We start from the raw sequence: 13760 nt of genomic DNA, 5'->3' as shown, positions 1-13760 counted from the left end.
AAGGGGATTTCGGGACTCTTCTTTTGTCCTGCATGAATGTGTTTGGGGCCCAGACATGGATGCAGGGGTCACATGGTCCTACAAAACACCGAATGGGTTAAAACAGAGGGGGTTGTAGTTTATGAAAGAGCGGCGGAGGAGAAAGAACAGTTGTTGATAGTTTGGAGAGGCTACGAGGGGAATTAAAGCTGAAAACAAGAAGGACAGTTTCGAGCCTTTAAGGTGAGTTTTTGCGAGGAGAACCATAATCATTTGAGACGTTTTTTTTTTACCAAGTTCACAAACGCTCAATCTAAATTTACTCCCAGTTTAATTTACTAGTGTCAATTTGTTATTTCCACAAGTTGTTGCCTATCAATTCTTCAAAGTTTAACGATACTTTTTTTGTCCCCTAAATTACCACCGTTGTGTGCGCGCCGTCAGCAAAGCTACAATCGTGTGATCTTTAGCTTTTCTTGGGCAGTTTGACTCAAGGCTCTTAGGTTTGCTACTTTTGTAATCATTTAATCTAAATTCAGAATTTACAATTAAATGTTTTTTCGGAATCAAGTTTTCTAATATTGTTAGTTGAGTGTATCAACAAATCACGGGCCAATGCTTGTCTTTTTCCATCACTTTTTTATTTTACCAAACGCCTTCCAGCCATGATGTCAAGCTTTTTTTAAGGCATTCATTATCTTGATCATCTTAATCTTAAAATCAGTCATTTTTATCAATCAAGATATCAACCCCTCGTTAAGCAGTTCATTTTAACACGCGTGTAGCCAATTTAGTCGCAATTGAAACACTTGATGGTGAGTTAACAAGCCTAATCTAAATTCTCCGGCTCATTGGCCTTCTCCACAGTCCACTTCATACAGTCACCGTTCTATGAGTGACATAGTGAAGTTCAATGACTGGCGTTTGTAGGTTTATTGGTTGCCATGTGTGACCGACAGCATGCAGTCAGTGGTTTCATGCATGTGCCCTCAGCCTACACCATTGGGCCATCTCTGTTTTTGGTTAGAGGCCAATGAATGTTGACCAGATACTTTCACTACCAGGCCTTCTGCACTGCTCAACTCCCATCCCCCTCTCTACTTCACTGACTTGTAATTAACCACATTCCTTTGCTGGCTCAGTAGCCTAGAATGAGCTTTGGTCCAGATGAAAATGAGCTTCTCTGTCTTGGTCAGTTGTTGATTTTGAGGACTTGAGAAGTGTGTAGTGGGCTTATTTGCCCTCACACTCTCAACTGTTTGTGTGTGTGAACCTTTCAAATATCATCCACATGTTAGCCTATCAGGTGGCCACCTTTACTGGTCCATTTAGTCTAGTGTTCTCTTGCTGTTTGGGTTTAATTTAAATGCCAGGTCTAGGTTGTCCAGGTTGCCTTGGTGGAAGAAGTTTGCATCGGGTAAGAAGTGATTACATTGGTTTGGAACCGGTTGCCACCTGGGCGTGAGCCAGGTGCCCATCTCTAGCATCTGAATATGTCTCAAAACCAAGGTGTTGTAGGTGAACACATGCAGTAATGAGTAGGATTCTGTTTTCATTTGCAAAAGTGATTTATCAAAAGCAATGCTTTATCTGCCTCTCCAATAAACTACACTGAACAAAAAATATAAATGCATGAAAAGTGTTGGTCCCATGTTTCATAAGATGCCAGAAATGTTCCATATGCACAAAAAGCTTATTTCTTTCAAATGTTCTGCACAAATGTTACATCCCTGTTCGTGAGCATTTCTTCTTTGCCAAGATAATCCATCCACCTGACAGTTGTGGCTTATCAAGAAGATTAAACGGCATGATCATTACACAGGTGCACCTTGGGATGGGGGCAAAAGGCCACTAGAATGTGTAGTTTTGTCACAACACAATGCCATAGATGTTTTGGGGAGTGTGCAATTGGTATGCGGACTGCAGGAATATCCACCAGAGCTGTTGCCAGAGAATTGAATGTTAATTTCTCTACCATAGGCCGCCTCCATTTTTGAGAATTTGGCAGTACGTCCAACCAGCTTCACAACCGCAGACCACGTGAATGGCGTCATGTTGGCGAGCGGTTTGCTGATGTCAACATTGTGAATAGAGTGCCCCATGGTGCGGTTATGGTATGGGTAGGCATAAGCTACAGACAATGAACACAATTGCATTTTATTAATGACAATTTTGAATGCAGAGATACCGTGATGCGGTATTGAGGCCGATATGCGTCTGTGACCAACCGATGCATATCTCTATTCCCAGTCATGTGAAATTCATAGTTGATTTCAATTGACCGATTTCTTATGTGAACAACTCCGTGAGATCTTTAAAATTGTTGCCTTTATATTTTTGTTCAGTCTATTTTTTTTTTTAAATGGAACACTTTCATTTAAAAGTTTGGGGTCACTTAGAAATGTCCTTGTTTTTAAAAGAAAATAAAATGTTTCTGGTCCGTTAAAATAACATCAAATTGATCAGAAATACAATGTAGGCATAGTTAATGTTGTAAATGAATATTGTTGCTGGAAACGGCAGATTTAATGGAATATCTACAGAGGCCCATTATCAGCAACCGTCACTCCTGTGTTCCAATGGGACGTTGTGTTAGCTAATCCAAGTTTTAAAAGGGTAATTGATAATTGCAAAAGGGTTTTCTAATGATGTTAGCACACCTGAAAACTGTTCTTCTGACTTAAAGAAGCAATACATCTGGCCTTTAGACTAGTTGGGTATCTGGAGCAGCAGCATTTGTGGGTTTGATTACAGGCTCAAAATGGCCAGAAACAAAACTTTCTTCTTCATCTCAGTCTGTTGTTCTGAGAAATGAAGGCTATTCCATGCGAGAAATTGCCAAGATTCTGAAGATCTCGTACAACGCTGTGTACTACTCATTTCACAGAACCGCGCCATCTGTCTCTAACCAGAATAGAGGGAGTGGGAGGCCCAGGTGCACAACTGAGCAAAAGGACAAGTACATTAGTGTCTAGTTAGAGAAACAGACCCCTCAAGTCCTCAACTGGCAGCTTCATTAAATGGTACCCGCAAAACATCAGTCTCAGCGTCAATGGTGAAGAGGCGACTCCAGGATGCTGGCCTTCTAGGCAGAGTTGCAAAGAAAAAGCCATATTTCAGACTGTCCAATAAAATATTTGGCTGGGCAAAAGAACAGACACTGGACAGAGGAACTCTGCCTAGAAGGTCAGCATCCCGGAGTCACATCTTCACTGTTAACGTCAAGATTGGTGTTTTGCGAGTACAATTTAATGAAGCTGCCAGTTGAGGACTTGAGGCGTCTGTTTCTCAAACTAGATGCTCTAATGTACTTGTCCTCTTACTTAATTGTGCACTGGGCCTCCCACTTCCTCTATTTTGGTTAGAGCCAGTTTGCGAAGGGAGTAGTACACAACGTTATATGAGATCTTCAGTTTCTTGGCAAATTCTCGCATGGAATAGCCTTCATTTCTCAGAACAAGAATACACTGACAAGTTTCAGAAGAAAGTTCTTTGTTTCTGGCCATTTTGAGCCTGTAATCGAACCCACAAATGCTGATGTGCCAGATACTCAACTAGTCTAAAGAAGGTCAGTTTAATTGCTTCTTTAATCAGAACAAGTTTTCATCTGTGCTAACATAATTGTAAAGGGTTTTCTAATGATAAATTAGCCTTTCAAAATTATAATTGGCACACAGGAGTGATGGTTGCTGATAATGGGCCTCTGTACGCCTATGTAGATAATCCATTAAGTCAGCTGTTTCCAGCTACAATAGTCATTTACAACATTAGCAATGTCTACATTGTATTTCTGATCAATTTTATGTTATTTTAATGGAAAAAATGTGCTTTTCTTTAAAAAATGTTCTCATTTTTTAAAGTGACACCAAACTTTTGAGCAGTAGTGTGTATTTGATAGGAAATGTGTTTCTGAATGATGCACCATGCTGCTGCTGGCTAGGCCTCAATTGACCAAAGATGAAATGGTACGCATTGGGAAGGTGGTACGCATTGGGAAGGTGGTACGCATTGGGAAGGTGGTACGCATTGGGAAGGTGGTACCCACTGCTTTTCAAAGCCAGAAGGAAGTTCAGAAGAGAGCTGGATGACCCATTTTCTTACACAATGCTTAGGCTGCTGGGACAGTTTTTTTTTGTTTTGAAGAGTGGGTTGATTACATGAACCATTATGTGACATTGGATGTTCGACTGACCTGAGACATTTTAGACAATGGCTAGATAATACCTGTCATCTTCAATGGCTGTTGTGTTCTCAAAGTACACTGTGAAATGGAGAGGATTCAGTATTCGATCACTGAGGAGATTGTCACTGAACATATTCATAGTGTCTCAGAGTAGGAGTGCTAATCTAGGTTCTGTTTAGCCTTGTTAAATATGCTGGGTCCATTTCATATCTACTAACAGGAGATCACTTGGACCTGTGTGTTTAAAACAAACTTGCTTGCAACCAAAAACCCAGAAGAATAAACCAGCCGATCTCATATTGTTACCGTGTCAAGAGTCTGATACCAGACATCTGTCTACGTTCTCTACTTCTGCCCCAATGATCTAAAATATTTATTTTAAGATATAGCATTATATTTCCTACAAAACATTTCATCTTTAATGTTATAATTATAATATTATTAAAAGTTACTAGAAACTACAATTAAATTAAAACTGATTTATAAACTCAATCATGATTGGCTTGATTTAGGTACATTTTAGATGTGAACAGTTCAGGGAGTTTTCCTTCAAGTATTTACTATACTGTATTAAGACAAGTTGTTACTTTTTCCATTTCATGTGATCTTTAAGAACAAAAACATTGTCCAGTGAAAATGTGTAGGGTTAATTGCCACAGATTTGCAGTGGTAAACTAGGAAAGACATTGATTCAGTTGTACAGAATGATGGTGAAGTAGGCCTGTTAAATCGGCTTACTGCACCCATTCAGGAAAAGCGGGCACTTTTTTTTTTTCCCCCTTCCCAAGGTCAAGTTGAGAGGACCTGGCAATGCCATGGATGGCAGATTGGTGAGGTATCCCCTCAGGTAGTGGCACTAGATCAGGACTTTGTCGTGTCCCCTCACCCACATCTATTCTGGGACATTTGAAACCAGAGATGACTAGTGTGGGAAAGAAGGGCTATTTCTTGTTTCTTGGAACAACTAGAAAGTCAGCAGGGTAAATGGAGGTCTTTGATGAAGATGAGTAATGATGACTGTTGATTTTAGATGAACACTCCTAGACAGGTTCATCATGTTGAATACAGTGCGCGCTAAAGGTTTTGGGACAGTGGCACATTTTTGTTTTGCTGCTGTACTCCAGCACTTTGGATTGGAAATGATGGAATGACTGAGGTTAAAGTGCAGATGTGCACTGGATAAGAGCGTCTGCTAAATGACTTAAATGTAATGTAAATGTAATGCATTATATTTCTGTCCAACTCTCTCTCTCATCATTATTCATGATTCATCCAGGATTTTCCGTAATCCTGGTAGCATACACATTAAAGAAACGCTGTAGAAACGTACATATTCATATCTATAAAAAGTGACCCAAATGGCACAACATTTACCATTCATTAATATTTGTTACAAAATAATCTGAAACAACCAAAAACAAACAGCAAATGCATCCAACACAATTCTGGAGTCACAAGCTTGATGTAGTCATTGTGTGCTATGAATATAAGGCCAAATACTTAACTTCTTACTACTTTAATACACGTAAGTGCATCTGTTCTAATACTTTTTCTCCCCTTAAATGGGGGTGCTGCTATGTACAAAAAGTACTGTAATTTGTAACTGTTTCACCCAATAATACCCTCAAAGGAAAGCTGACATCTGCACATATAAATGCACAGTCATTGTATCAAAGTCCTGGAGGTACAGAGCCAAAGCAACAAAACAATCCACAATCCTGATACTTCTGGAGCTCACTCTGTACACAGTATGCTATTGCAATGTCTGTACACACTTTACTGGGGACAATTTATTTCCTTGCAGTAGCTTCTATCTTGACTTGCCTCATCTAGCATAATTCACTGTCCTGGTAAATACTGTGACTCTACAGGCTGACCCCCTCCAGTCCTTTGTCTTCCTATCCTGCTGCTAAGCTTTCCCATCTGGTCTGCCTTGCTTCTCTGACCCGCACCATCCTCTCTCCACAGTGTGAAGTCCCAGCTTGCTGTGACTTGCTGACCCCAGTCTTTAGAGGTGGTAGTGAGCAGGCTGGGGTTTGGAATGACAGGGTGCTGTAAGAATAGAGGTGTAAACCACAATCCACTAGGGGTACCATGTGATAGTCTTGACTGACCTGTGTTAGGTCTTTTTCAACTGTCAATCTATTTTTGTTGGGCCGGTCCACCGGACAGTATACATGGTTCACGAGCAGTTCAGTCTATAAAAATTACCTTTAACTTTATTTTTTATTGTGCTTCCAAATGAACAACTTTGTTTTTACATCAGAGCAAACGGCATATTGTGAAACCAGAAACCACACTTGTTAAATCCTTCACAAGGAAACCTATGGCCATAGATCTGAAGCCTGGGTGTGAGACATGGACGTTGCAACACGTTCATCTCGTGGTACTTCTACCACAGTACTCCCACTAGGTCATTATATTCTACCTGGCGCCTGCTCTTCTGGTTCCTATAATAATATTTAACCTGGGAGTGTGTCATCATCCAACCCTCCCTGTGCCCTCCTTATATGCTCATATGGCTCATCATTTATGAACCTTGTGGATGGAGTGGTGCCCCCTGTTGATCAAATAAAATATTTCTCTAGTGTTATTTTTCTGGAGAGTGGGGTTGGGGTCAATGAGGCCAATAATTTGGTCATGCCAGAAAGGTAATTAAAATTCCCTTTCGGGAGTAGGAAGTAGCCTACGTCATACCTTTTTCAGATAAGTGGGTTAAAAAAAAAATCATAATTCATGTTCAGGGGTCAATAAGAACCGGTTTTGCAGCATCTGATTTTAAAGGCATATATGAATGTTTTGGTTTAACTGAAGAGCCCGGCTTGGTTGAATTGTGGTATAGAATCAAACCTTTTAAGTGAACACATGGATGATGTTGAGTACCAGACCTGTAAATGATTTTGACTGTTGAAGTTTGGACCTCCCCTGTAGTTCACACAGTAACTAAAGGATTAAAAGCTTAATACTAAGTTATGATTGACTGTAGTAGCACTTTGTAGTATGGATGGCTTGGTTTTATCTGTACCTCTCCCACATCCACACGTGTGTGTATCGTATGGTGGTTTTCTCTGATCTACAGTCTAGTGTGTTGCTGGATCTGGACAGGAGCTCTAGTGTCTATCGCCGTACAGGAGGCAGCCAGTTCTCTCTGCTGACATCTCTTCACTTGAATGGCATAATTTGTTTTACCTTGATGGATGGTGTGTTGACATGAGATGTGTGTTTTAAGAAGCTTACCCTCTTGCTCCTAACACTCGTCCAACCCCACCTCCATAACTGACATGATGATCAGGGTGTTCTTTCTCTCTTTGAAAATCTGAAGATGAGCCAGGTGCACCAGAAACAGCTTTTCAGGTAAATGTCACACTGAAAATAACATCACCCCCCCCAGAGCTGAGAGGGCTCCTGGCCAGGTGTCTGCTGAGGCCTCATCATGAGCTGGAGCTTCCTGACGCGTCTCCTGGATGAGATCTCCAACCACAGCACGTTCGTGGGGAAGATCTGGCTGACTGTGCTCATCATCTTCCGCATCGTGCTGACGGCCGTGGGGGGCGAGACCATCTACTACGATGAACAGGCTAAGTTCGTCTGCAACACGCAGCAGCCCGGGTGTGAGAACGTCTGCTACGACGCCTTCGCTCCTCTCTCACACGTCCGCTTCTGGATCTTCCAGGTGAGACTGAGTCAAGCAGATGTAAATGTTTTCTCAGGGTAGGGTGGAGTAACTATAAGGTGTGTGTGTGTAGCCATAACAGATGGGATGTATAATCTTTTGACACAAACAAACCATTAACTGCTTATGTACTTGTAAGCAATCGCTCGGGGACTGTGAATTCCCTGTCTACCATCCACTCCCTCCCTCTCTCCTCCAGGTGATCCTGATCACCACCCCTACCATCATGTACTTGGGCTTTGCCATGCACAAGATCGCCCGCATGGACGATGTTGAGTACCGACCTCTTCATTGCGCCGCGAAGAGGAGAATGCCCATCGTGACCCGGGGGGCACAGCGGGACTACGAGGAGGCAGAGGACAATGGAGAGGAGGACCCCATGATCACTGAGGAGATTGAGGTGAAGGACAAGGAGAAGGTGACAGAAGGTAGGGCGAGGCACAGCTTCTCCACACAAACTGGCTCTTTTCATTCACACTGGTTATGAAGTTGTCACCAGGGAAATGACTTTTTATTTGACTTTAAAGCTGTGTCCCTTTACTGTGACTTGCCCTGTGGCTTGCTGTCAGTGAGTTAGTTTGTCTCTGCCTCGTCTCCAGGCTCTGTGAAGAAGCACGACGGTCGGCGGCGCATCGCGCGTGACGGCCTGATGAAGGTGTACGTGTGTTCGCTGATCTCACGCATCGCCTTCGAGGTGGCCTTCCTGTTAGGCCAGTATGTCCTCTACGGCTTCGAGGTGGCGCACTCCTACGTGTGCATGCGCTCTCCCTGTCCGCACATGGTGGACTGCTTCGTCTCGCGGCCCACCGAGAAGACCATCTTCCTCCTGGTCATGTACGTGGTGTCTCTCCTCTGCACCACACTCACCCTCCTGGAGATTCTCCATCTCGGTGTCGGCGGGGTCCGCGACACCCTTCGCATGCGTGCAAGACACCTCCCCACCCCACCTGTGGCCCGGGGGTCCCTCTGCAGTTCCCGCCATGTGCCCACGGCCCCGCCAGGGTACCACACGGTCCTGGGGAAGAAGGACCCGTCGGGGAAGCTGAAGGCAGAGTTCAGAGATCCGTTGGTGGGGGACTCTGGGAGGGAGAGCCTGGGGGACGAAGCGTCCAGCAGAGACCTGGAGAGGCTGAGGAAGCACCTGAAGATGGCCCAGCAGCACCTGGACTTGGCCTACCAGAACGAGGAGGGCCAGGGGTCCCCGTCACGGAGCAGCAGTCCTGAGAACAACACCACGGCTGCAGAGCAGAACAAACTCAACTTGGCTCAGGAGAAACAGGCGGTGGCCAGAGAGAAAGGTAAGGATGTCAAATAGTATCTGACTCCTGAACGGGTCAAAACAATATGAAGGTTTCTAGCTTCATCAGTCCTATGAAAAAGAGCGATTGAGGAAGGCGCCATATGTATTTTTCAGACATTGTGTTTATTTGAACCTGCTCCAGGTGCCTTAAGCCATTTTGAATGACTGTACAGAATGACATTACCCCATATAACCCCACAGTACAGTTTGTTCCCATGAAGTAGTAGAGAACCTAGAGATCCCTCTATTTCCTGTCTAACATGTTGTTCCCTCAGGAGTACATGCCTGAATCCTGCTTAATGCCCGCTCGACTGCCTGCCTGCCTGCTTTCTCTTCCCAACTGGTCCTCCACAGATGGGGAAGCACATGGGAACACAGCCAGACAGCGGAGAGACTGAAGAGTATGGTTGTGTGAGGGATGGAGGGCCTTGCAGGTCCAGGGACAACGTGAATGTAAAGCTGCCCAAGCTTCCGTAAAGCTACAGTACAAATCTCCTTAGCGTCTGACTCATTCAACTTGAGTGCCTCCAAATACTTTGGTCTCAAGTTTCAGCTTGCCCAAACCCCACACCCTACTTTGGCAGTGCCTATCGCTGAAGCACAGCCTTCTAGATTTAGTCGACACCCCGTTTATTTTTGCCCAAAGGTGTTTTTGTTTGTCCGTTGTTTTAATTTGTTTGGCAGTCACTGTTCTCTGGTCAGTTTCTGTGGTCTGTCAGGTGGATGGGTCTCATTCTGTTCTCCGGTCAGTTTCTGTGGTCTGTCAGGTGGATGGGTCAGTTTCTGTGGTCTGTCAGGTGGATGGGTCAGTTTCTGTGGTCTGTCAGGTGGATGGGTCTCATTCTGTTCTCCGGTCAGTTTCTGTGGTCTGTCAGGTGGATGGGTCAGTTTCTGTGGTCTGTCAGGTGGATGGGTCAGTTTCTGTGGTCTGTCAGGTGGATGGGTCAGTTTCTGTGGTCTGTCAGGTGGATGGGTCAGTTTCTGTGGTCTGTCAGGTGGATGGGTCAGTTTCTGTGGTCTGTCAGGTGGATGGGTCAGTTTCTGTGGTCTGTCAGGTGGATGGGTCTCATTCTGTTCTCCGGTCAGTTTCTGTGGTCTGTCAGGTGGATGGGTCTCATTCTGTTCTCCGGTCAGTTTCTGTGGTCTGTCAGGTGGATGGGTCTCATCCAGTGGAAGCTTTAATTTACCCCCCTCCTCTCTATTGACAAAGTTTACTAGTCGGTCCAATTTGAAGAGAGAGGCTCAACAAAGTCTTAAAAGCATTTACTGCACATGTTGTTATGCCAGGGCTTGTTGTTGCTGGATACAGAGTGAACCGCAGTGAACACTTGCCTGCAGGGGATGTCCTTTTGCACAGACATTAAGAGGATGTTCGTGTGTCCATGTATGTGTGTTGTATACAAGGTGGTGGGAGGTTTTCTGAAAGTGCAGTTCTTTAACGAACGCTTTTAACTTAATCTTGGACGTTAACTGTACAGCTTTTGTCTGCGTTTTAGTAATTAAAAATGATTTTTTTGACATTCCATGAGACTCCTCATTGTTAAAGCCTTGTATATTAGTCATTCCAACAAATTGGCCAAATGTGATAAATACCTGGGAAATGCTTGAATCCTGTGACTATAAATGTTCTTCCATGCTGTTGAAACACTCCTGTAGTCCTCCTGTCCTGGTTCCTTTTGTTCATGCTAGTAGTCAGTGTTTAAAAAATATATGTTCGTACTGAATTTCTAAGGAGGCAAATGCACCAACATTTGCTTATGTTGTCATGTGATGGTTCTTTGAAATGGTTGGAAACGATCTTATCGTGTGCTGTGTTCATTTAATTTTTCCTTTTTAAATGTTTTTTATTCGTTACAAAAATAACCGTCCAATGTTTTTCTATTTGGAGTGTTTTTGTTACATTGTTCCAAGTTTTGTGTTTTTTGCAACTGTAGAGTTTAGTTTCATAGAAATACATGAATAAATATATTTGAACAGAATGACATTGGAATGATTACTTCACTGTAGACCTCTGTACTTCACTTCTAAAATACCTTAATCTGAGTCTGCATTGCCCTCTTGTGGCGAGAAGGAAGAACACACTGCACACCCATTTCAGTAATATTTTTTATTAAAAATGTATCTTGTGTAGCTGTATCATTAAGAAACATTATTTTGCTCTATAATCTTGGTGCATGACAAATACAGGCCTATCAGTTATAGGTCTAGCCTAGGTGCTCCCTAAACAAATTTTAAAAATTACATCTAAATTGCTCAGGCCGAGATTAAACCAGCATAACTAATCTTACTTTGAAAACTGAACTCATCAGAGGTTTCAGGCCTAGATACAGGTGCACTCCTCTGGTATAATGTTGGGCAGGGTCTCGTATTTAAAGGAGTACCCTCCGTCAGACGTAGTGGTAAACCGTAGTGACCTCATGGTCCCGGGGACCGGAGCGCAGCACTGTTTCATCCCCAGCATAGCAGTGGTGCGGTCCAAAGCCGAGCAGGTGCCATGACAGTAGTAGAAGTTGAGAACCTTCGGGTGAACGATCCAGTTGTCCCAGCCCAGCTCCTGGAACGAGATGTTGATCATCTCCCGCTGACAGTCACTGTACTCTGGCTTCTGCTGCGATGGCCGCATCAGGAGGTCGATGGACGATGGGAACCAGGGAATGGTGGCGGCTGCTCGCCGTGGGGAGCGGTCTGGGCTGTGCGGTCGGGTGTGCAGGTGGAGGAATGGCATTTTGTCGGCTTCGTTTGCGTGGCATTCGCAGGCGGGGCAGCGCACCTGGAGTACGAAGGGGCCTTGGGTCAGGGAGGTGAGGAGGTGATGCTCGAAGTGGTAGGTTGTCCAGCCATCAGCGGTGGTCTTGGCCGGAAACTCTGCCACCTGGAGGAGCTGCTGGTCTGAAGTGAGGAGGAAGAGAGGGGTGACGTTCCTGCTGGCCCCCTCGCCGGCATAGAACCAGAAATGGGCTGAGGTGATGGCAGACTCCTGGTTGTCTAGGGAGGATTGGAAGTAGTAGGTGAAGTGGCTGGTGGCTCTCTCCTCTGATGGGGAGTCTGAGCTATCACAGGTAGAGTCTGGAAAAACAAGGCAGATCGTGGAAATAAGACCAGGTCACTGGATGGGGAAACGAGTAACCTACAGTTGTCTGGAAAAACATCGGACAAACTTCACTTTTGGAGTGAACTAGTGAAGAGAGATTGACTAAAGAGAAGGGAAATGGAACAGGGCATCGGAGCTTGAGAAAAGGAGAAAGAGGGATATGGACTCTCACTCACCAGAGCTGGGGAAGAGGATGACTTGCTCATGGCTCTCCTGGTGATGCCTCCTGTGGTCCTGTGCCCAGGCTGCCCTCCCTGCCCTGGTGGACCTCCGGTGACCTCGCCCCGCCTCTGCTCTCTCTCTGCCCCCGTCAGGGGCCTGGTGGCTGGGCTCGGGGGGCTGCTCCAGCCCTAACCCATCCAGGAGGTGCTGTTTGAACCAGTCCAACACCACGTCACGAGGCAGCTCGTCCCCCTGGCAGGCCTGCGTCAGGGTCTGGGTCCACAGGAGTAACAGGGCACAGGAGAGGACGGTAGAAGGACCACTCTGCATGGTTCAGATCTCTTCAGTCTATAGAAGGTTGTGAAGCATGAAGATCGAGGTGGAAAAGTGCTTTGAGTTTGAGTAATCCAACTAGGTCAGATATCCCTGTCTAATAATCGGTACGGTGACCAAATGGGTCAATTGATTGTGCCAAAACTTCTAGTAGATGAGGTGAAGTAGTGTAGATCCTTCTCTGTCCTGCGCCGGTGGGAAAGTGGTGTCAATGTAGCCCTGTATTATTTGGAGGTTCCATCTCTGCCAATGCAGAGCACCGTGTCTCTCTTATCCATTGTTTTGTCATGGAATAATGTTGCCTATCTAGACACTGGAGAAAAGGGAGTAAGAGAGACATATGTTATTGTTATGCAGTCATTATCCAGAGGAAAGACTTCAGAGTATGACCTTGTGGGTGATTGGAAGTTACAATGTATTTGAACACAGTCTGCGTTTCGCGGTAAGGGCCGCTTTGTTCTTGTACTGTCCTAGATTAGTCTGTTTTGTGAAGTGGACTGTAGCAAAACTTTGAAAACAATTCTGAGGTATTGTTCCTTCGTGTTAAGGTTTTCTTTAATACACATAGTGTGTATTTATTGTCAGAGGTGTGAGGAGATTTCAGCAGAGGAGAAGTATTAGACAAAACACCAGGGCCAGATAAGACACGATTGAAAGAGGTGTTGTCTGAAATGGAACGGTTTACAGGCTCTGTAAGTGCAGGAAATGTGGTTGTCTCACCTAGCTATCTTCAGATGAATGCACTGTAAGTCACCCCTGATAGGAGAGTCTGCTGAATGACTCAAACTTAAACAGATATTGGGGTCAGTTATTGAAAATGAACCACAGTTTGAACGAATGTGTTATAACTGTTTATATAAATGACTCATGAACCCTTTGCAACCCCATTAGAAGATACAAAGTGTTACGAATAGATCACAACAGTAATCACACGTGAACTCAGTGCTGCTGTAGACTTTTCTCATAAGGCTCATCTGTAGACGACACCTTGGTCTCAGTAGGACTCCCTGATCAAATAAAGGTTCAATATTATTTATTT

General features: G+C 44.4%; 2 protein-coding genes across 46 annotated transcripts; one reads left to right on the top strand and one right to left on the bottom strand.

Moving 5' to 3' along the window:
• Positions 1-11114, top strand: LOC118370290 (gap junction gamma-1 protein-like). 45 transcript variants are annotated; one of them, XM_052514611.1, is made up of 7 exons: positions 1-222; positions 7554-7835; positions 8035-8263; positions 8435-9133; positions 9411-9902; positions 9963-10010; positions 10191-11114. In XM_052514611.1, the coding sequence occupies exons 2-5, from the start codon at positions 7596-7598 to the stop codon at positions 9422-9424; spliced, it is 1182 nt and encodes a 393-aa protein (XP_052370571.1). In that variant the 5' UTR covers positions 1-222; positions 7554-7595; the 3' UTR covers positions 9425-9902; positions 9963-10010; positions 10191-11114. The 45 variants fall into 45 exon arrangements, with proteins under 45 accessions (XP_052370571.1, XP_052370572.1, XP_052370566.1 ...); XM_052514612.1 differs by having other exon boundaries at positions 9963-10040; positions 10239-11114; XM_052514606.1 differs by having other exon boundaries at positions 9963-10040.
• Positions 11115-11227: 113 nt separating this feature from the next.
• Positions 11228-13031, bottom strand: inha (inhibin subunit alpha). The gene is made up of 2 exons (XM_035755245.2): positions 12403-13031; positions 11228-12201 (listed from the first exon to the last, which is right to left on the bottom strand). The coding sequence occupies exons 1-2, from the start codon at positions 12716-12718 to the stop codon at positions 11456-11458; spliced, it is 1062 nt and encodes a 353-aa protein (XP_035611138.1). The 5' UTR covers positions 12719-13031; the 3' UTR covers positions 11228-11455.
• Positions 13032-13760: the final 729 nt, after the last annotated feature.

Source organism: Oncorhynchus keta, unplaced genomic scaffold, assembly GCF_023373465.1.
Source record: "Oncorhynchus keta strain PuntledgeMale-10-30-2019 unplaced genomic scaffold, Oket_V2 Un_scaffold_18122_pilon_pilon, whole genome shotgun sequence".
In the NCBI taxonomy this organism is placed as follows: Eukaryota; Metazoa; Chordata; class Actinopteri; order Salmoniformes; family Salmonidae; genus Oncorhynchus; species Oncorhynchus keta.
Note: the sequence above shows the minus strand (reverse complement) of the source record. Positions and strands in the feature narration are given on the sequence as shown.

What these genes read in the sequence shown, in the direction of transcription:
- LOC118370290 (XM_052514632.1), top strand. Translation starts at nt 7,596, where the DNA reads ATGAGCTGGAGCTTCCTGACGCGTCTCCTGGATGAGATCTCCAACCAC. An exon ending in TCCGCTTCTGGATCTTCCAG is followed by an intron (nt 7,836 to 8,034) that starts GTGAGACTGAGT and finishes TCTCTCCTCCAG; the next exon opens with GTGATCCTGATCACCACCCC. An exon ending in CAAGGAGAAGGTGACAGAAG is followed by an intron (nt 8,264 to 8,434) that starts GTAGGGCGAGGC and finishes CCTCGTCTCCAG; the next exon opens with GCTCTGTGAAGAAGCACGAC.
- inha (XM_035755245.2), bottom strand. Translation starts at nt 12,718, where the DNA reads ATGCAGAGTGGTCCTTCTACCGTCCTCTCCTGTGCCCTGTTACTCCTG. An exon ending in CATCCTCTTCCCCAGCTCTG is followed by an intron (nt 12,202 to 12,402) that starts GTGAGTGAGAGT and finishes TTGTTTTTCCAG; the next exon opens with ACTCTACCTGTGATAGCTCA.